Source organism: Mobula birostris, chromosome 5, assembly GCF_030028105.1.
Source record: "Mobula birostris isolate sMobBir1 chromosome 5, sMobBir1.hap1, whole genome shotgun sequence".
NCBI classification, from domain to species: domain Eukaryota; kingdom Metazoa; phylum Chordata; class Chondrichthyes; order Myliobatiformes; family Myliobatidae; genus Mobula; species Mobula birostris.
In genome coordinates, this window is record NC_092374.1 from 129876675 (window position 1) to 129900795 (window position 24121).

The 24121-nt window shown below is 43.6% G+C and overlaps 1 protein-coding gene across 4 annotated transcripts in view; it reads left to right on the forward strand.

The window, feature by feature from the left end:
• rif1 (replication timing regulatory factor 1) overlaps window positions 1–24121 on the forward strand; it is a 91921-nt gene that overhangs the window by 47963 nt on the left and 19837 nt on the right. For all 4 annotated transcript variants that reach the window (XM_072258663.1, XM_072258665.1, XM_072258662.1 and 1 more), the window contains exons 22-30: window positions 282–561; window positions 4331–4379; window positions 5725–5927; window positions 6689–6788; window positions 8103–8228; window positions 10131–10273; window positions 12045–12134; window positions 12832–12889; window positions 13639–16386. In XM_072258663.1, the coding sequence (XP_072114764.1) occupies window positions 282–561; window positions 4331–4379; window positions 5725–5927; window positions 6689–6788; window positions 8103–8228; window positions 10131–10273; window positions 12045–12134; window positions 12832–12889; window positions 13639–16386 (3797 nt within the window). The remainder of the gene's footprint in view (window positions 1–281; window positions 562–4330; window positions 4380–5724; window positions 5928–6688; window positions 6789–8102; window positions 8229–10130; window positions 10274–12044; window positions 12135–12831; window positions 12890–13638; window positions 16387–24121) is intronic.

Genomic DNA, 24121 nt, shown 5'->3' on the forward strand with positions numbered 1-24121 from the left:
AAAGGCTAAAATCATAATTTCAGAAATGTTGAATTTGTTGCACAAATAGTATACTGTCCTTTGTGATTGGATTTGAAAGATTGAATCTGCGTTATGATCTGGACTGAGACAGAGTAAAGAATACATGTTTTATCAAGGGTTTTTGCCTGTGGTATATATGATGCATTTTAGTAGATCATGGTTGCTCTTTACCAAAAAATTGATAAGTCTAAGGCTGTTTCAGCAACAAAAGGATTGTCATAAATAATAGAAATTTTTTCTCTTTTTTTTTCTCTCTCTAGCACCACACACACCTACACACTGGTTAAAGAAAAAACAGGAGCCTCTTGGAAATCTCACTTCATTGCTTAAACTTCTAGTGAAAATCACAGATGCTTTTCATGAGCTAAGTTCCAAGGAATCTCAGTTTGAAATGTCAGTTTCTGGAATGGTATCCATTGGAGGTGGCATTGTCGGCATTCTCTCCAATGTCTTCACTCACCTGTCCGTGGCATCGGCAATTGAAGCAGTGTTCACCAGCTTAGCAGATTCCATATCCACCTTCTATGAAAGGACGTCAAAGTATGTATAATTTTTATGTTCAGTTTGATTTTCTATAGCATTTCACTTGGGTAATCAAAGCCAAGTGCAGAACAATTCTGTTCCTAAGGAATAGCTAGCTATAAGTACTATCTGTTCAATACTATATAGTGAGTTTCTTACTCTTAATCAATTTAATTGAAATGGTTTGTGTATCCAGAAGCTGCTTTAGATAAGAAAAAAATCAATTCAAATTCATAGATAAGACTCAACCAATGAGAAAGCTCCTATTCAAATAACTCAGCACCAAGAGAAGCTTTCAGAGCTTTCCCAAATAATACCAATATAACTACTAGTGAACACACTGAACAACTGCATATACATACTTTGACCACTAAGAAGCATATTAAACTGTTACATGCATATATGAACTACTTAAAATACAAACAGATAATTAATTGTTAAGCTGCAAAGAATTAGAAACAGTTTAATCTAAGAATAAACAGTTGGATACAACAGCATCAATGTCTTAGAGAATCTATCCAACTGGACTGAGAGTGGGAAGGGGGCAGGGAGAGAGGAATCATGGTTGGGAAAAGGGGAAGGGAGAAGAGAGACAGTGGGAAGACCAGAGAGACACTCTCTAATGATCAATAAACTAATTATTTGCAATCGTGACCTTGCCTGGTGTATCGGGGCTGTATGTGTCTGCACCCATGCCACCCTCAGTCCTTGGCACTCCTCTGCCACCTGTGCCATACCCCTTCTGTGGCTCTCCACCTTTGCCTCACCATTCCCAACATCCTGCCAAATGGACTCTCTGCATATTGACAAATGCACTACTGTGCAAATGTCTTAGGCACCCTAGCTATATATACACTGCCTATAAAATGTATTCAGTACCCCCCCGCCCCCCCCCCCCCTTAGAAGCTTGTGTTTTATTGTTTTACAGCATTGAATCACAGTGCATTTAATTTGGCATTTTTTATTTGACACTGATCAACAGAAAAAGACACTTTGGTGCCAAAGTGAAAACAGATCTCAACAAGTGATCTAAATTAATTACAAACATAAAACACAAAATAATTGATTGCATAAGTGTTCATCCCCTTTAATACAACACACCAAATCATCGCTGGTACAGTCAATTAGGTTCAGAAGTCACATAATTAGTTAAATGGAGATCACTTGTGTGCTGTCAAGGCATTTCAATTTGTAGTAAAAATAATGCCTGCATCCGGAAGGTCCAGCTGCTGGTGAGTCAGTATTCTGGCAAAAACTACATGAAGACAAAAGAGCATGACTAGCAACTCCGTGAAAGCATTAATGAAAAGCAGAAGTCAGGAGATGGATATAAGAAAATTTGCAAGTCATTGACTATCCCTTAGAGTACAGTTAATCATCAAGGAATGGAAAGAATATGCAACATCTGTAAATCTGCCTAGAACAGGCTGTTCTCAAAAAATGAGTGACTCCGCAAGAAGGGGACTAATAAGGAATGCTGCCAAGAGACCTATGGCAACTCTGGAGGAGCTACAAGCTTCAGTGGCTGAGAAGAGACAACAACTGTTGCCTGGGTGCTTCACCAGTCACAGCTTTGAGAGTCTGGCAAAGAGAAAGCCACTGTTGGGGGGGGGGGGGGGGGAGATTCAAATGAAATCTCGGCTAGAGTTTGACAGAAGGCAAGTGAGAGACTGAAGTCAGCTGGAAGGAGGTTTTATGGTCAGATGAAACCAAAATTATGCTGCTTGACCATCAGACTATACGCTATGTTTGTTGTAAGCCAAACACTGCACATTATCAAAAACACACCATCCCTACCGTGAAGCATGGTGGTGGCTGCATCATGCTGTGGGAAAGACGTGTGAAGGTGGAGGTGAAATGAATGCAGTAAAATACAGGGAGATCCTGGAGGAATATCTGATACAGTCTGCAAGAGAACTGCGACTTGGGAGAAGATTTGTTTACCAGCAAGACAATGGCCCCAAGCGTAAAGCCAAAGCTACACGGGAATGTCTTTAAAAACAACAACGTTAACGTCCTGGAGTGGCCAAGTCAAGAGTCCAGACCCTTGTCCAATTGGGAATTTATGGCTAAACTTGAAAAAAGCTGTTCACTCACGATCTGCGTGCAATTTGACAGCTTGAGCAGTCTTATAAAGATGAATGGGGGAAAAATTAGTGTCCAGATGTGCAAAGCTGATAGACTAATCCACACAGACTCATGGCTGTAATTGCTGCCAAAGGTGCATCTACTAAATACTGACTTGAAGGGGATGAGTTATGTTGTGTTTAATAATTGTAATTTAAACCAATTTGTCTTTTCAGTTAATCAGTGTCAAAAAAGCCAAATTAAATACACGGTGATTCAATGTTGTAAAACAATAAAACATGAAAACTTTTAAAGAGAGGCAGGGGAGAATACTTTTTATTGGCAGTAATGTAGGGCAAAATACTGCATGACTGTATATAAGTATGCATCTTTATTAAACTTTAGGTGAGTGCAACAAATGTTTCTATTTCTGGCTTATGTTACTTTGGAAGAATGGTTATTAAAATGTGAAAAGTTTGAAGTAAATTTATTATCTATACAGTATATGTTACCATATACTACCCTGAGATTTATTTTCTAGCAAGAATTCACATTAGAACAAAGAAATGCAACAATCAATGAAGCACTATACACAAAGTATGATGAACAACCAGTCTTTTTCAAATCAAAGTATTTTCTAATTAATAGCTATTTAAAATGAAGTGAAAATTTCCATGGAGTGACCAAACAGTAGCCTTGGTTCATGTAGAAGCACAGTGCAAGCAGAGTAGGGTGTCACAGCAATGTAACAGTTAACGCAACACTATTACAGCTCAGGCATTGGAGCTATGAATTCAATTCCCACCGCTGCCTGTAAGGAGTTTTTATGTTCTCCTCGTGACATCATGGGTTTTCACCCGTAGTCCAAGGATGTACTGGTTAGCAAGTTAAATGGTCATTGTAAATTGTCCATGATTAGGGTAACATTAAATAGGTGGGTAACACACATCAAAGTTGCTGGTGAACGCAGCAGGCCAGGCAGCATCTGTAGGAAGAGGTGCAGTCGACGTTTCAGGCCGAGACCTTTCGTCAGGACTGCACCTCTTCCTACAGATGCTGCCTGGCCTGCTGCGTTCACCAGCAACTTTGATGTGTGTTGCTTGAATTTCCAGCATCTGCAGAATTCCTGTTGTTTGCGTTTAAATAGGTGGGTTGCTGGGCGGTGTGGCTTGTTGGGCCAGGAGGGCCTGTTTTGTGCTGTATCTCTAAATAAATATCTCTTCAATTAACTGCATTCTCTTAACTGGGCTCTTTCACTGCTTTTGTGCCCCACTTAATGTAGTTGGCATAATGTAGCAAAACTAATTTAAAAACAAAATAATTGCTGCTTGTCTGTGACCGTACGGACTGTTATACTTGCGTGATCTGCCCACAGTGCCAATGATTGCTCCAAAATTCAAACCGTTTATTAGCACTTAATAAATATACAATTGAGCATTATCGCAGTGATATTAAACAGTCTGCAAAAGATCCAACCTCTGCCAGTCCCAAGCTACAAACGGCATTGAAATATGCAAGAATATGTTACTACTTCCCTTTGCCTTACCATGCCCACTCTCATGTAACCAGTTACCATAATAAATGTGCAACATGGGATACAAAGCAGATGGAGAACAGATGCATGGCTCTTACAGTAGTTATGTTGCTGCCTATATGTGCCTTTAATAATGTTCATGTTACTACATTATCCCTAATTTTTCTTTCTTTCTTTTTTTTTTAGCCCAATTAATGGAGCTTCAAAGGTGTACACGACTCCACTGTCCAATAAGGTATCAAGTTGCATATTTAGCTTTTTAGTGTTTTACCCTGTGCCTCTATCTACTGGCATCGCATGTGAGTTCTTGACTGAAAAGAGTAGATTTATATTTTACTTTGGGATAGTAATAACTTGGTGTTTTGTCTTCAGTGTCCCCCTTCCCCAGGAGCTAGAGTGATGAAGGTAGTGAATGAGAACTGGAATTGTTCATTTATTCTACCCACCGTATCCCTAAAGCAGTGTCAACATGATGTTCTGTGTAGTTCACAATCACCATTCTGGAATGTTTTTCTCCTCTTCTCTCTCCCCACCCCCAACTTGTATTGTCTCTCTCCCCCCCCCCCCCCCCCATGTAAGTTCCAGCTAGTGTTTTTCTCAGGCTTTGACATGAACAGTATCAAGTAAATCATTTTAGACCCACTTCAAAAACACTCCTTCCAGCTCTCAGATCCCAATGATTCACCCTATTTTGACTGCTCATTTGAACTGCATTAGAATTTTTGGTCCTCATGTATGTCACTTTGAAATGTGCATCCTCTTTCCATTTTTACCAGTGTTGTATCACCCTTTGACTGCTGTATCTTGTTCCTGGTCTATCTTTCGTCATTTAACCCTCAATTTTGCCACATTCATCCCATGTTCAGAATGTTCTTCATCACCACCTGCTTCATTGCTTGTATCTGCTATACATTGAATTGCCACTAGCCCTTTCCGACTGGTTTTTGTCCGAGTGATTATTGCTGTTGATTTCTGGTACATGTTGGTTAAACTAAGAGTTTTCTCTTTGGAGTGAAGGAACAAAGAGGAGACTAGATGGAGATATCCCAGATGAGAGGCACAGATAGTCTTTTTCTAATTGTCTAATGTAACAGGGCATAATTTTAAGGTGAGTGGAGGGGAGTATGGGGGTTGGTTATGAGGTAAGTTATTATGAGTGGTGAGTTGTGTGGAACACCCTGCCAGGTTGGTGATGCGACAGATACATTAGGAGCATTAAAGAAACTCTTAGCTGCATGGATGATAGAGAAATGAAGGGTTGTATTGATCTTAGAGTAGGTTCAAAGGTCATCACAGCATTGTGGGCTGAAGTTGCCTGTACTGTTCTGTTCTAAATGTAATGATACCAGAGGTATTATTTTTTTTTTTTTTTTGAGGGGGGTGGGGGGAGAAGAATATCAGCATGTCACTTTTGTCCTTTTCCATGTATGCCAGAATATTAGAGATGGATATTGCAAAGATCAGAATGAATTGATACCATTGATGCAAAAGGATCAAATGTTTTTGACATTTTTTTATTTTATAATGTTAGGTGCTTGGTTGATGCAATAGTTTAAATGTTGTTTTCTCTCTCCCTGCAGCTAGAGAAGTTGCATGCAGACATTCTTCATTGTTTGCAGTCCCGTTACACCTCGGCCTATGACAGCAGCTTGCTGGAACAGTTGTCATCACTACTCAGCACCACTTTCTTGCACAAGAACCGGCAAATCAGGAACCAGACTGCACAGTTTTGGAATGCTACTTTTGCCAAAGCAACAACACTAAACTACCCACAGCAACTGAAGTGAGCGTGCATTTAATGTGTGTGGGGTTGGGGATTGAGAGAGAACTATTTGAAATGTTCACTTGTACTTGTTCTTGATTTTTAAATGTGCTTTCAGATGTTTGGCATATTCCTGTGGTATTTTCGATTTCAGAGCAATGCACAAAATGCTGGCACAATTCAGCAGGTTAGGCAGCATTTATGGTGAGGGATAAACACTTGGGACAGAGACCCTTCAGAACTGAAAAGGTAGAGGGAAAGAGCTAGAACAAGATGGGGGAGGGGAATGAATACAAGCTGGTAGATAATAGGTGTGGGGGGAGGTGGATGGTAGGGGAGGGGTGATGAAGGAAGCTGGGAGGTAATAGGTGGAAAAGGTAAAGGGCTGAAGAAGGAACTGTGAAAGGAGAGGGAGAATGGATGATGAAGGAAAGGAAAGAGGAGGGGCACCAGAGGGAGGTGATGGGCTGGTGAAGAAGAGGTAAGAGGGGAGCTGGAGAAATTATTGGAAGTTGGAGAACTCAATGTTCGTGTCGTCAGGTTGGAGGCTACCTAAGTGGAATATGAGGTACTTCCCATTAATTTGATACTGCCTCTGTCTTTGCATTTTAAACCTGAGCACGTTGATACTTTTCCCTCTAATGCATGTCTTAACAAATTTCAACGTTTAACATTTGATATGGCATTGAATCTGAAAGAAGAATTGCTGTATTTGTTCAGTTGATTTTCTTCTATCGTATACAGCAAGTTTTTGCTTCACCAAAACCTTCCCTTCACTTTAGGCCAATATTAAGTCGGGTCAAGCAGAAAACTCCCATAATTTTGCCTGGTTTTGAGGCATTGGAGTTGACAGAAGAATCAAGTGGCCCTTATTCAGATCTGGTAAGTTGTTTGTGCCTTAGCACAAACCAAAAATTATAGTGCAAGCCAAGAATTCAATGCAAAAGAGCCAGTTTGCCTCATTTCAGTGTCTTTACAGTTGTCTTTCACTAATGGTTATGAGAATGTTTGTTGTCTGTGCGTACAAAATCTGCCATTGAATGTGACTCTAGAGGTTGCTAGCAAATAATAGTTATTTTTTGAATTTGAGAAATGGTGCTGCAGTTGGCAGTAAGGTTCCTTGAGCTAGCTTCATTGTTCACTCAAGTCATGACTGATCTGTCTTTGGCTCTGCTCTCCTCTCAAGTATTTTTTATAGTCCAGAAATCACTTTATTTTGATTAGTGAAATTTTCTAGTCAGAAACCTGCAAGTACTATTCTTTTGCATAGATTCACAACCGTTGCATTAAATGGCTTGACATCTTATCCTTAGATTGTCCCTATGCTCTTTAGCACCAGTGGAAGTATCTTCTATTCGTCCTCTCCCTTCCCAATCTTAGGTCATTTCAGTACTTGTTTCTGAGTTCTCTGAATAATTAAGTTCATCACAGGATTGCTGTTGCATTAAATCTTATCTGGCTGCTTTTGATGTAACTTTGTGACTGATTTCTTAAAATAAAGGCTACTACGTTTTTGTGGCAGCTACACAACAGACTATTGTTATTCAAAAAAGTAGTCTTCTATTCTTCTATTGGTACAGGTAAGAATAGGCATTTAATTTTATTTGGTGATTGAGATGGTGTGGAATAGGCCCCTCTGGCACTTCGAGCTACGCTGCCAACAATCTCCTGATTTAATCCCAGGGCAATTTGCAATGACCAGTTAACCTATCAATCAGTATGTCTTTGGAAACCATAGCACCTGTAGGAAACCCACGCAGTGATTGCAGAGTAACTTGAAATAAAATGGATTTTGTTTTTTCTACTGGGCAAAACAGTTGGTGTGTTCTGATTTTATTTTGTGTGATTTTGAACAGTTTTAGCTATGAAATTTTCCTCTAAAAGTTTCATCCTTTCTGTTAGATCTTTCTATAATTAGGAAGCAAGACCATAAGGCTTTTAATTTATATTTATGATGAATAATCATCAAGTCCCTTTCACTTGCAGGATAAAAATGATTGGATAGAAAAGTAAATGTAGAAATTTGCATAATTATGTCATTAAACTACAGAATACCAGATTGCAAAGCTTGAACAGTCTTGATATCCTTTAGTACACTTTGTTGACTTAGTAAATGCCATTGCTGACTACCAGGTACCGTGTAGAAAATCCTATGTTTGTTCAGCTTCAATGTTGACCGTATCTAATTTTTTGCAGTCAGAAAATTCCCAGCTGGATGCTAAAATCAGTGGTGTGGAAGTAAATTCTGTTGGGAAAAGAAACTCGCTGCTAGCTAAAGCTGAACAATTGAAAGAGAAAACATCCCTTCAAACTCCAGCAAAAGTAGGTTGAATTGCTTTTGAGGGTTAGATTGATCATGGAGTGGGTTTATATAGGATGGTGCATCATCATAGGCCTAAAGGCCCATACTGTACTGTGCAGTTCTGTGTACTCTAGAGGTTATAATTCTGTGCCTCTTGTCTACATTTATTAAATTTTGGAGAGCTGAATTAATACTTAATATAATCACGGAGCAGGATGTGGATCATAGTGAATCAGAGATGGGTATGTTGATATTTTGGAGCAAGTCTTCAAGGATGAGGAGATGTTGCATATCAAGGGATGCATAGGTGTTAATAAATTGCTGGGGTTCTCAATCTATCCCAGGTTGCAGTGAGAAGGAACAGGATAGCTGGACCCCTGATGGCGATCTTTACATCTTCATTAGCTGTAGCTGAACTGCCTGAAGACTGGGTGCTCTTTAAAGTGATTTCTTTATTTGAGAAGGGTAGCGGGGATAAACCAGCAAACTAGGCTAGTGAGCCAGCAAAGTCATTGAAGTTCGAAGGGATAAAGTTAAGGGTTGATTGGGGATGGTTAGCATGCCTGTCTGCTAATTTGATTGAACGTTCTGAGGAGATAATGAGGAAGATTGAAGGCAGGATAGCAGATGTCTAAATGGACTTCAGTATAACATTTTACAAGGTCCTGCATGGTAGGCTGGTTCAGATGGTTAAGGCACTTGGGATCTAAGTTGAACGTGGAATTGTACAGCCCACAAAGTCTTATTTTTAATTAGAGATGCAGCATGGTAACAGGACTTCCAGCCCAGTAATTCCCATTCCCATTCCAACATGTCAGTCCGTGGACAACTGTTGTGCTACAGTGAGGCCACACTCGGGATGAAGGAGCAACACCTTGTGTTCTGTCTGGGTAGCTCCAACCTGATGGCATGAATATCGAATTCTCCTTCTACTGCCTGCTCTGACCTCTTCCCCCTTTTCACCTGCCTAACACTTCACCCTGAGTTCCCTCCTCCCTTCCCTTTCACTTATGGTCTACTCTCCTTCCTCTGATTCCTTCCTTTCTAGCCCTACTCGCCTGACGTCACCTATCACCTTCTAGCCATCCTCTGTCCTTTCTCTCCTGCCTTTTTTTAGTCTGATGTCTTTCCCCCTTGCCTTCCAGTCCTGAAGAAGGGTCTCAGCCTGAAATGTTGAGTGTTTGTTCCTCAGAGACTGCCTGATCTGCTGAGATTTTCCAGCATCTGCAGAATCTCATGTTCAAATAGGGGTAGTTCATATAGAGTAAATGGTAAGGGCACTAGGGAATATTGCTGAACAAAGGGATTTCTTTTGAGGGGGATTAAAATAAGTGACAGCACAAATATAGAGAATTGGAGGGGTCTGAAAGCATGTTTTCCTTTACATTGTGGTATAGAGATGAGGTGTTAAATTCAATCTTTATAAGATGCTTGTTAGGTTGTATTTAGGGTTGCACAAATACGAGAATGTAGTTCTGGAGAGAATGAAGAGATTAATCAAGATGTTATCTATATTGAAGACTTGATTTATGATGAGAAGGTGGTGAACTTTTTTCTTTGAGCAAAAGAGCCTGAGAGTAGGACCTGATTTAAAAAAAAAATAAATAATATAAGACATAGAAAAGTTAAGGTGGTCAGAATATTTCCATGGTAGGGATATTTATATAAAAAAAAAGAGGGCATAGATTTAAAATCTTGCAGTAGTTGATATCTAAAGCATGGTGTCGGAGGTGGTGGTGGAATCGAATAGAATCAGATACGTATCTAAGAGATACTTGGACAGAAACTCAAGTTGGCGTAGCATGGACATTGTGCGTTAAAGGGGGCCTGTATAACTCTATAATTGATCTAAATCATTGAATGAGTTTCCAATAGGCACATTTGTCTCTTTCAAACAAAAATAACCTTTTTCTTTTATCTAGTTGAAACTAGATTTCTCTCCCAAAACTCCACAGCGTGAATTTCTTCTGGAGGAGGAACAATCATTGGACTTTGTCTTTATACCACCTGAACCAAAGCAGAGGATACTAACCGAGCATCAGAAAGAGGTGTTGCAGACAAAGAGGCAAGTTAAAGAATCTGGTGGTCAATATTTTCTTGCCTTGTTTGTTAAGGATGTGTGGGTGGAATGGGCTTTGCCTTTTCACCATTGGTTGGGGGTGAAAGTTATTTATTGAGATAGAGTGGGGAATAGGCCCTTCGAGCCGCGCTGCCCTGCAACCCCCCAGTTTAACCCTGGCCTAATCATGGGATAATTTACAATGACTAATTAACCTATCAACCAGTATGTCTTCGGACTGTGGGAGGAAACCATGCAGTTCACAAGGAGAACTTTAAACTCCTTACAGGCAGCGGCAGGAATTGAACTCTGGTTGCTGGCACTGTAAAGCATTGTGTTAACCACCACACTGCTGTTCTGCCCCAATGGAAAATATTTTACCAGGTCTACTTCCTTGATGCTGTGTTTTGGCCTTTTGGTATGGGCTTTGTTTTACCACTCTAAAGGCTGATTCATACTTGTGCGTACTAGCTTGTGCCATAGTCTAGGCAAGTGGGCTACGCCATTGTGAGCATTTATACTTGTGCGTTGGTGTGTCTGCTTCTCTCTGCAATTCACCACCAAAACGTTAGTTGGCGGTGGGGTTTCTATGCTACTGTGTTGAGTTTCTTCGTGTTGAAACTCAACATGAAGAAACTCAAACTTCAAACAACGGCAGCTGAAACTGAAGGAGGGTGAATTTTCTGTGCTTGTCCAGCCACTGAGAGACATGGATGACAAAATGCATTTCAAATATTTTTGGATGTTGGCAGGTAGATTTGATGATTTGGTTCATCATCTCCAACCATTTATTTTGCATCAGTATTCGCACAGTATACTCAGAGACTGGCAATCACCATTCGAGTTTTAGCTTCAGGTAGAAGTCAACAGGCTGTAGCAGCTAGCTACAAACTAGCGTCAAGCACAGGGTCCTCCATCATTTCGGAGGTCTGTAAAGCTTTATGAAAAACACTGCAGCCAAAGTTCCTTCCCTGCCCTTCAGTCACCCAATGGGAAGCTATTGCAGCGTAGGAGGAAATGTGATGCTACTAAGCAGACCAATCACAGTTGTTGCGGTCTGCGTCGCCGCGACGCGTAGTTACATTTTGGGAGAGGTGCGCATTAGGCTACAGCGTAGGGTTCATGGCTACACCATACCTACGGCATACATTTGATACACAAGTATAAATCAGCCTTAACAGTAGATACAACCGTACTGTTCCACAGCAAGACGTACAGTCTATTTCCAGTAGCCTCATTTTTAATTACTTTAGTTCAGAAACACACTGTGGGGATCTAACACTGTAGACACAAAGAACTGCAATTGTTGGGAATCCTGGAGCAACACAAAAGCTTAGAAGAACTCAGCAGGTCAAGCAGCATCTATGGAGAGAAATGGACAATTGATGTTTCGGATTGAGACCCTTCATCTGGACTGGCTTGTTTCCCATCACGCTTGCTCTCTCACTTTGTAGTTCACTGAAGGGTCATTAATCTACAAAGTTAACCCTGATTTTTCTCCCTGCAGATGTTGCTTGGCTGCTGAATTTTTCCAGCATTTTTAAAAAATTATTTTTCAGATTTCCATATTTGAATTACTGTTCTGCATGTGACTTTAAACCTTTCTGGGTGGTTAAACGTCTCTTTTGGCTTGAACGGGGATTAGTGGTGGGTGCAATTGGGGATGGTCAATACATGCTGCCATTACCAGGAGCATTCCCATCCCATGAATAAATAGGGAAAAATTAATCATTTTTAAAGGGCTTGTTGATTTGAAAATTTATTTCCCACAAAACAGGACTGACATTCCCGCAATGTACAATAACTTGGATGCGTCCCAGGATTCTCACTTGTTTTCCCAGTATGCAGAGTCTCAGGAAGGAAGTCTGTAAGTAGATCATCTTGCATGGTATCTAATAAACCTTTAGTTGGCATGTTTATAACGTTTGTTAATCCCCAGAGTTCCAGTAATGTGATTGAAATTTCAGTTCGTGCAACCTTCGTATTCTTTTAACGAACCCATACCATCAAAAATAATGCAAAGTAACTTTAGCAGGCCATAACAATCAGAATTGCCACTGTGATGTGGATTGGGCAAATGTATGCTGTAGCTGAGTAATTTGTTCAGGTTAGCTTTAGTGTTAAAAGATTTCCACTACTGTTCAATTATGTCTAAGCTTTATTCAAGTTATGGCACAAATAGACCATTTATTCCAGCTGGTCTATTCCAATTTTATTCCATAGTCATTTTGCTGCCCCCTCCATTTTAATGCTATCATTTGTTCTTCAATTTCTTTTCTGTAGTTATTTAATTTCCCTTTTAAATCTACTCATGCCATTGTACTTTCAGTAATTTTCCAGTTGTAGTATTAATATTTTATCTAGGCTCATCACATTTGAAATGGGTCTTCCAAAAAAAAACCCAATATTGTCCTAGTATTTTTATAGAAGTGACTCTGGCAATTGCATATTTTAGTTTTAATTTTGTAAGTACTAGATAATGAGTCATAAGTTGGTGCAGCAAAGAGCCCTCGATTGCTATGCTGTTAATTCTGCTATCTCTTGACCCTCCCCCAATCTTTCAGAGAAAAATTGGCAGGAGAAGTTGAGCAAGTGGACAAAACTTCTGACAAGAAACAGCAGGTGAGTTATTTTACTGCAGGTAATCAAAGCTTTTAAGTGATTATCTACATACTATATGCAATCTGCAGAAAATGAAGGGTGAATATTGGGAGCTCTGACTTGATGTGCATGAGCAATTGATTTGATCTGAAAACAGATAAGCTGCTCTTAAGATTCAACACGATATTACAAGTGGCTCAGCTTAGAATGACCTTGCTCTACCTCAACTTGGGCCTTAACCCTTGGTGTTCAACAAGATGGCCTATTCTGAAGCTCACGAAATGGGTAACAAAGAACTGCCAAGACTTTTTCAGATCTTCTATTTTTTTTTTTGTATCAGTGTAGTTTGGTATATAAGTCTAATCTTCAATTAAATTAGTACTCTTCTGATACATAGTACAACTTCAAATATAGCTTATTGATTAGTATAGTTAAGGCAGTTCGTGGCCATACCTTAATTTGAGGTGAAAACTGCTCTTGGATCAAAAATTAGTTTAATGGAAGACTAAGCAGATGGGTGTCTAGATAAAGATTGCAAAATCCTGAAACGTGTGTGCATCAACATAAAATTTAATTAGAATTTGGTGCAATGAGTTATCACTCATCTAAATTCTGGGTGTTGAACAGGGTAAAGGACTGATTGTGGCACAGGATTGATCCGACTCGGGCCTACTTAAAGGAATGTGCACATGTTGTTTGGAAAGTGTTTTAATTTTGATCCTACTTTGTTCTTTGTAAAAATTTCAAAAATGTATTTTTTTATTTTTTAGGCTGACAGTGTGGTAGCAGAAAGTGAGGTGATTGCCCCAGTTACAACTGAAGAAGGCACTGGAAGCATATTGCTTGATCAAGAAGAACTGCAGGATTCTGCTGATCAGGAGAAAAGTGGAATTCCAATTTGTCTAGATTCTAAAGGTTCTGATGGCAGTGACGAACAGGAGGAAACTAGAAATGGTGCAGCAGTTTCCCCATCAGACTGCATTAGGGGTGACGTTGAAGCAGTCAGCCATGCAGATGTCAGTGGCAGTTCCACCTCCTCTGAAGTTGTCTCTGGGACACCACAAAAAACCAGCAGTCGTCGGCAGTCATTTATCACGCTGGAGAAGTTTGATTCTTCTACCCCGTGTTCCTTCAGCAAGTCGCCAATAAGTAAATTTACTCAGGTAGCTGCTAAAGCTCCTGTTCCTCTGCAGGGTGAAGTAATGGAGGTGGAAGATACACCACAACTTGAAGTGGGTAAGGTTTGCCAGGAAGTCTCTCTGAACACGTCGCTCTCTAGAAGTAGACGAAGTAGACGCTTAGGAAATAAAAATGAACAGTCAGTCATGGAAAAGGCAACCAAACGCAACAAGACTTCTAAAAGTATGAGGTCTTCTGAAGAAGAGTCATCTGACATCAAAGAAAATTCTTCAGCTGATAATGTACATACATTAAAAGAAAGCGATTTGCCTGAGGTTGACTGCAGCCAAAATTCTGAGTGTCAACCAGTAGTTGTTGGGGAGAGAAAGTTGGCTTCTGCTGTCATCTCAAAGGAAAATCCATCATCAGAAAGACCTCCAAGTATGCAAGATAAGGCTGATGAACAAAATTCTAGAACACCACTAATTAAAACACGAAGGCAATCTTCTAGGAAGCATTTGGAAGTGACAGTGACTGATCCAGCTATTAAAAAGGTAAAAAGTGAGAGTTGCAAACTTCATAAAAGATCACAAAATGATGGTGTGGAGTCTCCTCAGAATGGGTCCTCTGGGAGTGATGAGTTGACAAAGGAGGAAGATAATTCTAAAACTTCATCTGACAACTCAGAAACCAAAAAGAGCAATGCTTCAAAAGCTAACTCTCAAGAACCTCTTGTCAAATGCCGTCCTCGCTACCTCACTCGTAGGTCGTCCCAAGGCCTATCTGAAGCAGAAAACAGCTGTTGTGATGTGACTGAAACTGAGAGTTCTGAAAGCAGCTCCAAGCCTCAGAAAGGGCCAAAGAAAAGGAAAGTATTCAAGGGAAAAACAAAGACAAAAGAGCTGTCTCCTGAGAGCAGCAAGACAAAAACAGCAAAGCAACACAAACTAATGATGGGTGGTCAACCATGCTCAGAAACTGAAACTGGTGAGGTTAAAATTTTGAAGGAAAAAGAGGTGGAGCATCAGGATGTATCAGCGACACAAACTGACGATGCAAGTGATGTTAATCCTGTGCAGAAAGCTATGGAGGTTCAGGCAGTTGAAGAGTCAAGTGTAGAGATGGATCCCAAAATGGACCCAGTAGCATCTGATGAGAGGGAACAACCTGAAGCTGTTGAAAATGTGAAAGTTGCAAGTAATTTGGAGCAGTGCAAATTTGAAGAAGCTAGCCCAGTGGTCAATGTTGAACCTTTGCCTTCTGAGGCAGGAAATTCATCTTCTGAGATGTCATTTAGTGATTGCTCAAATCCCCCGCATGAGCAGCATATACACAAAAAGGACCAGCAATTAAAAGGGTGCCATTTGAGAAGTAAAAGGACACGGAAAACTAAAAGCTGTGATTGTTGCCAGAATCCCTTGCAACAGCATGGGAAGTCGCTAGCTGAAAGCAAAGAAAATACTGCCAAGCAAGATTCGCATTCTGATGGGCAGAAAGAGCATAATTCACACCTGATTTTTTCCATATCTTCTGCAGAGAGATTATCAGAAGGTTCTGAGTTGATTAACACTGGAACTGATGACAATGGACCGTGTGCATTCAGCACACCCATAAATGAGAACAGTGCAAAACATCCTTTTGGTCCATCCTTCAGTACGGTTACATCCAAAGGGGATTCCAGTGAAGAAAAATGCATTTTACCGGGCTTTGAAGCCTCTGCAGAGCAGAAAGTGGAGCCACGTTCTGCAGAGCAAAAAATAGAAGAAGCTTTGCATTGTGAAAAGAATGAGCAAGTGGAAGTGATGGAGGCAGGGGACACTGCAAATCAGAAGTGTCACATGTCAGAACCAGTAACTGAACCAGTGCCAGTACCAGAACCAGTTACTGATAATGCTGGGGAGCCTGCTGCTTTGTTAGGTGAGCCATCAGTGATTAAAGAAGCTCAAGATGACAGCTGTGTTTTAGACCATGGTCAAGTGACTAAAGCAAGTGAGTCTGCCTCACTTGACGAAGTGACTGATGTACTGGCTGGACCAGATGAGAGTGAAGAGATGAGTGCTGTCGACATGCCTATGCAAGGTGAACCGGAAACTGCAGTGCAGTTCAAAGATGCGGAATCTGGCGAAAATGAAGAGTCACAAACCGAGGCAGAAATAACAGCAGCAGTTGATCTCCCCAAACCGGTGATACCTGATAATAATGAACACAAGTCAGAGCAACTCATGGAATCACCACAGAAGATAAAAAATGATGGCATGTTTCTGACAGGTTCAATGCACAGCCCTTCAGGAATGCAGGCATGTTGTGTCTGGTCACCTACAGCCTCACCTTCCACAAGTATTCTTAAGAAAGGAATTAAGAGGCAGACTGAAACTGATTCTCCTTCACCACTGAATAAGGTATGTAGCCCCCTGGTAAGCCTCAGGTTCGCTCAGCTCACTTTTGTCTAGGGGGAGCAGCCTTTGGCCCCGCCAAACTGGGTAATCAAGTTTGTGTGGATGCTGTGTGATGTACCCCACCCCGCCAAATAACAGATAATACACCATATGCGATTAAATGATTACACTTCATAGATCTTACTGGAACTATAGAGATAAAATATAAAAGGAAAGTAAAAGGCGCTAAACTTATCAGAGTTCAACCACTTCGTGCACAACCGTTGGAGCTCAATTAATGGGGTCCTCTTTCCACCATTCGATCTCCTCCGACTTCCTCGACCCGCCGCCTGGGACCAACCATGGTGGTCAACCAGACGCTCCACAGGAGTCTGTATTCGTCTCCTCTCCTCGCCGAAGACCCTGGGCCGTGGGATCCGTCCCGCCGCCCAGCTTACAGCTTCGCGTCTCCTCTCTCTGTCCCCATCCACCTTCTGCCCTAAAGCCCGCGAAACAATAGCTTACAGACACACAAGAAAGAATAACATCTATCCCAATTGGTTAGCAAATGAATACAATGCTCTTATCAGTAATATAACCCAAACAAACTGCGAGAGAAAAGCACTTTCTCAGCAGTTAACGTAACAAAGAAGGCATTTTATTCTAACATAACAAAGAAGCCATTTTTATTAGCTTTGGCAGTAACATAAAAGAAGAAACTCGTTACAGGTAATTGCATATTAAGGTTTTCAGCTTGGAAATATATGCTTGCCAATTTGGATTTGACAGGCTGAATTATGAATATTACATATTTTGCCCTTGGTCTGTACTGAATTGACTAATTTTCAAGAAAGTGTCTGAAATGCCTGCAGTGTCTCCTTGGGAAATTGATCATTGTATTTCATTGACCCTTGTTTGGTGAAATACGTACGTGGGCTTGGCTGTTTCTGATAGATTATTGGGCTGCTCACACACTTGAAGAATGGTAGCTTCTGCCATTAAAATTGTTGATTGTGACATGTACTGAGATGCGTTGAAAACCTTGTCTTGTATACTCTCCAAATGTCAAGTTATTGCAGTGTATTGAGATAGAACTGGATTTATAAAAAATCAGAATGCAGAATAAAGTATAACATCTGCAGAGAAAACATAAGATGCCAGCCATAACATAATTAGACCATAAGACATTGGAACCTAATTAGGCCATTCAGCCCATTGAGTCTACCATTTGATTGTGGCTGACTTATTTTCCCATTCTCCCTTCCATATGGTACTGGTACTATACAAAAGTCTCGGGCATATGCAATGCCTACAAGAATCACCCCCCCCCCCCCCCCACCGGCCCTGGAAGTTTTCATGTTTTATTGTTTTACAACATTGAATCACAGTGGATTTAATTTGGCTTTTTTGACACTGATCAACAGAAAAAGACTTCCTTTGTGTCAAAGTGGAAACATCTCTACAAAGTGATCTAAATTAATTACTATTATAAAACACAAAATAATTGCTTAAGTATTCACCTCCTCCTTTTAATATAACACACCAAATCATCGCTGGTACAGCCAATTGGTTTTAGAAGTCACATAATTAGTTAAATGGGGATCACCTGTGTGCTGTCAAGGTATTTCAATTGATTGTAGTAAAATTACACCTGTAACTGGAAGGTCCAACTGCTGGTGAGTCAGTAGCCTGGCAAAACTACACCATGAAGACAAAAGAACGCTCCAAGCAAATCCATGTAAAGGTTATTGAAAAGCACAAGTCAGAAGATGGATACAAGAAAATTTCCAAGTCACTGAATATCCCTTGGAGTACAGTTAAGTCAATCATCAAGAAATGGAAAGAATATGGCAGCTTTAAATCTGCCTATGACAGGCCGTCCTCAAAAACTGAGTGACCGTGCAAGAAGGGATCTAGTGAGGGAGACCACCAAGAGACATATGACAACTCTGGAGGGGTTGTGGGCTTCAGTGGCTGAGATGGGAGACACTACACCTACAACAAATGTTGTCTTGAGTATTTCATTAGTCACAGCTTTATGGTAGAATGGCAAAGAGAAAGCCAATTTTGAAAGAAGCTCACATGAAATCTCACTACTCTGAAGTCAGATGGAAGAAGGTTCTATGGTCTGATGAAACCAAAATTGAGCTTTTTGGCTATCAAACTAAACACTATGTTTTGCCTAAGCCAAACACCACACATTATCAAAAACACACCATCCCTACTGTGAAGCATGGTGGTAGCTGCATCATGCTGTGGGGATGCTTCACTGCAGAAAGCCCTGGAAGGCTTGTGAAGGTAGAAGGTAAAATGAATGCAGCAAAATACAGGGAAATGCTGGAGGAAAACCTGATGCAGTCTGCAGGAGAACTGTGGCTTGGGAGAAGATTTGTTTTCCAACAAGACGATGGCTCCAAGCATAAAGCCAAAGCTACACAGGAATGGCTTAAAAACAACAATTTCCTGGAATGGCCAAATCAGGCCAGACCTCAATCCAACCGAGAATTGGTGGCTAGATTTGAAAAGGGCTGTTCACTGACGATCCCCTTGCCAATCTGACAGACCTTGAGTAGTTTTGTAAATAAAAATAGGGAAAAATTGCAGTATTCAGATGTGCAAAGCTGATAGAGACCTATCCACAGAGACTCGAGGCTGTAATTGCTGCTAAAGGCGCATCTACTAAATACTGAAGGGGTGAATACTTATACAATCAATTATTTTGTATTTTATATTTGTACTTGATTTAGATCACTTTGAGATGTTTTCACTTTTACACGAAAGAGAAATTTTCTGTTGACCAGTGGCAAAAAAAGCCAAATTAAATCTATTGTAATTCAATGTTGTAACAATTAAACATGAAAACTTCTTGGGGTGGGGGGGGAGAGTGAATTCTTTTTTTAATAGGCACTGTATAGCTAGGGTGCCCAAGACTTTTGTATAATACTGTAGTTGTCAACATGGAGTGGAGATTTTGTAAATCTGGCTGGAGCAAAGGATGTTGGGAATGGTGTGGGACAGATGGCAGAGGAAGGCCGGGGGTGGGGGGGTGCAGACACACCCAGTTCTGAGGCACCAGGTGAAGTCATTTGTTTCTGAACAGTGTACTGAACATTATAGAATGATTTCCCCCTTCTTGCCTCTTTCCCACTCTCAGTCCACAATAGAGGCCCAAATCAGAACCAGGTTTATCATCACTGACATATGTCATGAAATATGTTTTTTTTCCCCCAGCAGTACATTGCAATACGTAAATTTACTACAATAATGTGCAAATATCTTGGGCACCGTAGCTCTGTCTGTGTATGTATATCCCTTTAGAGCAGATGACAAGGGATTTCTTTAGCCAGAGGATGGAAAATCGATGCAATTTATTGCCGCATAATGGCTGTGGAGATCAAATCATTGAGTATATTTGAAGCATTGGTTGATAGGTTCTTGATTAGTAAAAGCATCATGATAACATGGAGAAGGCAGGGGAATGGAAGATAATCCAATCATTAATTAGTGGATTGTAGCGGTGGCTACACACAGCGCTAGAATAACCACACGGAGTCGATGAGTTAGAGTTGCGATGAAAGAGATTTATTCAAATTTCGCGGCCTGCTTTAAAGCCTTCCCGTTCCCACCCTGCCTGGGGCGGGACTGCTGTGGGGAATCATATTCCCAGACCCTTTCTGCGCGCGGGATTTTCCCCCTGCTGGTGAAGATGGCCTGGCGCCCTTTTTGGGGCCGGCCCTCTGCCTGCACGCGCTGTTGTGAGCCAGTTCGTGGGTGCCAGAAAGTGGGTCGCCACATAACCCCCCCCACCCCCAGAACCGGCGATACCTCCCCCAATGTCCACAGTCTGGATCAGCCTCTGTTTGGGAGGTCTGCCCCTGCGCCGCGGTGCCTGAGCCTGGACCGGCTGCGCCAAGTCCACATGGGCCGGTTTGAGTTGGTCCACCGTGAAAACATCCTCTCTTCCCCCCAATGTCCAGCATGAACGTGGACCCGTTGTTCCTGATCACCTTAAACGACCCCTCGTAGGGCCGCTGTAGCGGTGCCCGGTGTCCGCCCCGTCGTACAAAAAGAAACTTACAGTTCTGCAGGTCTTTGGGTACGCAGGTCGGGCTCTGTCCGTGCTGTGAAGTGGGGATGGGGGCCAGGTTACCGAGCCTCTCCCGTCGTCTGTCCAGGACTGCTGTGGGTTCTTCCTCTTGCCCCCTTGGGGCTGGTATGAACTCTCCTGGGACTACCAGGGGTGCGCTGTACACCAACTCGGCCGACGAGGTGTGCAGATCTTCCTTGGGCACTGTGCGGATTCCGAGCAGGACCCAGGGAAGCTCGTCCACCCAGTTAGGCTCCTCCAGGCGGGCCATGAGAGCCGATTTCAGGTGACGGTGGAAATGCTCCACTAGTCCGTTTGACTGTGGCTGGTAGGCAGTTGTGTGGTGTAGCTGAGATCCTAAAAGGTTGGCCATAGCCGACCACAGGCTGGAGGTGAACTGAGCGCCCCTGTCGGAGATAATGTGGGCTGGTACCCCGAAGCAGGCTACCCAGGTTGCGATCAGTGCTCGGGTGCAGGATTCAGAGGTGGTGTCGGTGAGCGGGACTGCCTCTGGCCATCTGGTGAACTAGTCTATCATAGTTAGGAGGTACTGCACTCCTCGCGACACTGGCAGGGGCCCCACGATATCCACATGGATGTGGTTGAATCTCCGGCGGGTGGGTTTGAACCGCTGTGGCGGAGCCTTGGTATGCCGCTGCACCTTGGCCGTTTGGCACTACATGCACGTTTTGGTCCATTCACTGACCTGCTTATGAAGTCCATGCCACACGAACCTGTTGCCGACTAGCTGGACGGTTGTCCTGATGGAGGGGTGCGCTAAGTTGTGAATGGACTCGAAAACCCGCTGGCGCCAGGCTGCTGGGACGACGGGGCGGGGTTGGCCGGTAGCTACGTCACACAGTAGGGTCCTCTCACCTGGGCCTAAGGGGAGGTCTTGGAGCTGCAAACCGGAGACTGCAGTCCTGAAACTGGGGATCTCAGCGTCTGCCTGCTGTGCCTCTGCCAGCGCTGCATATTCCACCCCCTGGGACAGGGCCCGTATGGTAGGTCTGGAAAGTGCATCCGCCACGATGTTGTCCTTTCCAGAGACATGCCGGATGTCCGTCGTGTACTCGGAGATGTAGGACAGATGTCGCTGCTGGCGGGACGCCCAGGGGTCGGACACCTTCACGAACGCAAAGGTAAGCGGTTTGTGGTCTGTGAATGCGGTGAAGGGCCTACCTTCTAAGAAGTACCTGAAATGCCGGATTGCCAGGTATAGTGCCAATAGCTCCCGGTCGAAAGCACTGTATTTGAGTTCAGGTGGTTGTAGGTGTTTGCTGAAGAAGGCCAGGGGTTGCCAGCGACCCTCGATGAGTTGTTCCAGCACTCCACCGACTGCTGTGTTGGATGTGTCCACCGTGAGGGCAGTAGGAACATCCGTTCTGGGGTGCACTAGCATCGCGGCGTTTGCTAAGGCTTCTTTAGTTTTAACGAAAGCGGTAGCGGCCTCTTTGTTCCAGGTAATGTCCTTGCCCTTACCCGACATCAGGGTGAACAGGAGGCGCATGGTTCGGGCTGCTGAGGGGAGGAAACGGTGGTAGAAATTCACCATACCCACGAATTCCTGCAGGCCTTTGATTGTGTTGGGTCGGGGGAAGTTGCGGACCGCGTCTACCTTGGCGGGCAGCCGGGTTGCCCCGTCTTTAGTAATCCTGTGGCCCAGGAAGTCGATGGTGTCGAGTCCGAACTGGCATTTGGCTGGGTTGATTGTAAGGCCGAATTCGCTCAGGCGGGAGTAGAGCTGGCAGAGATGGGACAGATGCTCCTGCCGACTACTGCTGGCTATGAGGATGTCGTCCAGATAGATGAATGCAAAGTCCAGGTCGCGTCCCACTGCGTCCATTAGCCGCTGGAAAGTCTGTGCGGCATTCTTTAGACCAAACGGCATTTGGAGGAATTCGAAAAGTCCGAGCGGGGTGATAAGTGCTGTTTTGGGGATGTCGTCCGGATGTACAGGGATTTGATGGTATCCCCGGACGAGGTCTCCCTTGGAAAAGATCCTTGCGGCCGTGTAGGTTTGCTGTGAAGTCTTGAATGTGCGGCACAGGGTAGTGGTCTGGCGTTGTAGCCTCGTTCAGTCTGCGGTAGTCACCGCATGGTCTCTAGCCCTCCCGTTGCCTTGGGCACCATGTGAAGGGTGTCGGACCGTTGTATGATCCCCAATTCCTCCATCTTCTTGAACTCCTCCTTCGCCAGTCGGAGCTTGTCGGGGGAAAGCCTTCGAGCACGGGCTTGGAGGGGTGGTCCTTGGGTCGGGATGTGGTGCTGTACTCAGTGTCTGGGCATGGCTGCCGTGAACTGCGGTGTCAGTCCTGATGGGAAATCCGCCAGGACCCTGGTGAATTCGTTGTCGGACAGCGTGATGGAGTCCAGGTGTGGGGCTGGCAACTGTGCTTCACCCAGGAAGAACGTTTGAAAAGTCTTGGCGTGGACTAATCGCTTCCCTTGCAGGTCGACCAGCAGGCTGTGGGCTCGTAGAAAATCCGCCCCCAGGAGTGGTTGGGCCACGGCGGCCAGTGTGAAGTCCCACGTGAACCGGCTGGAGCTGAACTGTAGCCGCACCGTGCGGGTGCCGTAGGTTTGTATTGTGCTGCCACTTGCGGCCCTCAGGGTGGGTCCCGGTTCTCTGTTGCGGGTGTCGTAACTCGGAGGTAAGACGCTGATCTCGGCTCCGGTGTCGACCAAAAAGTGGCATCCTGACTGCTTGTCCCAGATGTCCAGGAGGCTGTCCTGATGGCCAGCCGCCATAGCCATCAACAGTGGCTGGCCCTGGCGTTTCCCGGGAATTTGCAGGGTGGTCTGCAGCGGCGGGCCTCTGTGCCCCACCGCTGGTGGTAGAAACACCATTGTTCGTTGGTCTCCTCACTCCCTTTGCCGGGTTTTGTAGGCTCTGCTGCCGGGCCTGGTCTGGTCTTTTGGGCACGCGGCTTGGTGATCTGTGCGACGGATGCCCCTCTCTCTTTCCTGGCATTCCACAGCACATCTGCTCAGGCCGCCACCTCCCGGGGGTTGCTGAAATCTGCGTCGGACAGCAGCAGGCATATGTCCTCGGGCAGTTGCTCTAGGAACGCCTGCTCAAACATGAGACAGGGTTTGTGTCCTTCAGCCAGGGCCAGCATCTCGTTCATTAATGCTGATGGCGGCCTGTCTCCCAAACCATCCAGGTGCATTAAGCGGCAGCTCGTTCGCACCGTGAGAGTCCGAAAGTCCTTATGAGCAGGGCTTTGAATGCTGTGTATTTGCCGTCCTCCGGGGGCGACTGTATAAACTCCTCGTGCAGCTGTCTCCTGGTCGAGTGAGCTCAGCATATAGTAGTAACGAGTGGACTCCGAGGTTATCTGCTGAATGTGGAATTGTGCTTCTGCTTGCTCGAACCATAATTGGGGTCGCAGCGTCCAGAAGCTTGGCAGTTTTAACGAAACTGCGTGAACAGATGCAGCATCGGTCATCTCTGGCCCAAATATCGTTTGGGCCGTCGGGGTCACCAATTGTAGCGGTGGCTACACACAGCGCTAGAATAACCACACGGAGTCGGTGAGTTAGAGTTGCGATGAAAGAGATTTATTCAAACTTCGCGGCCTGCTTTAAAGCCTTCCTGTTCCCGCCCTCCCTGGGCGGGACTGCTGTGGGGAATCATATTCCCAGACCCTTTCTGCGTGCGGGATTTTC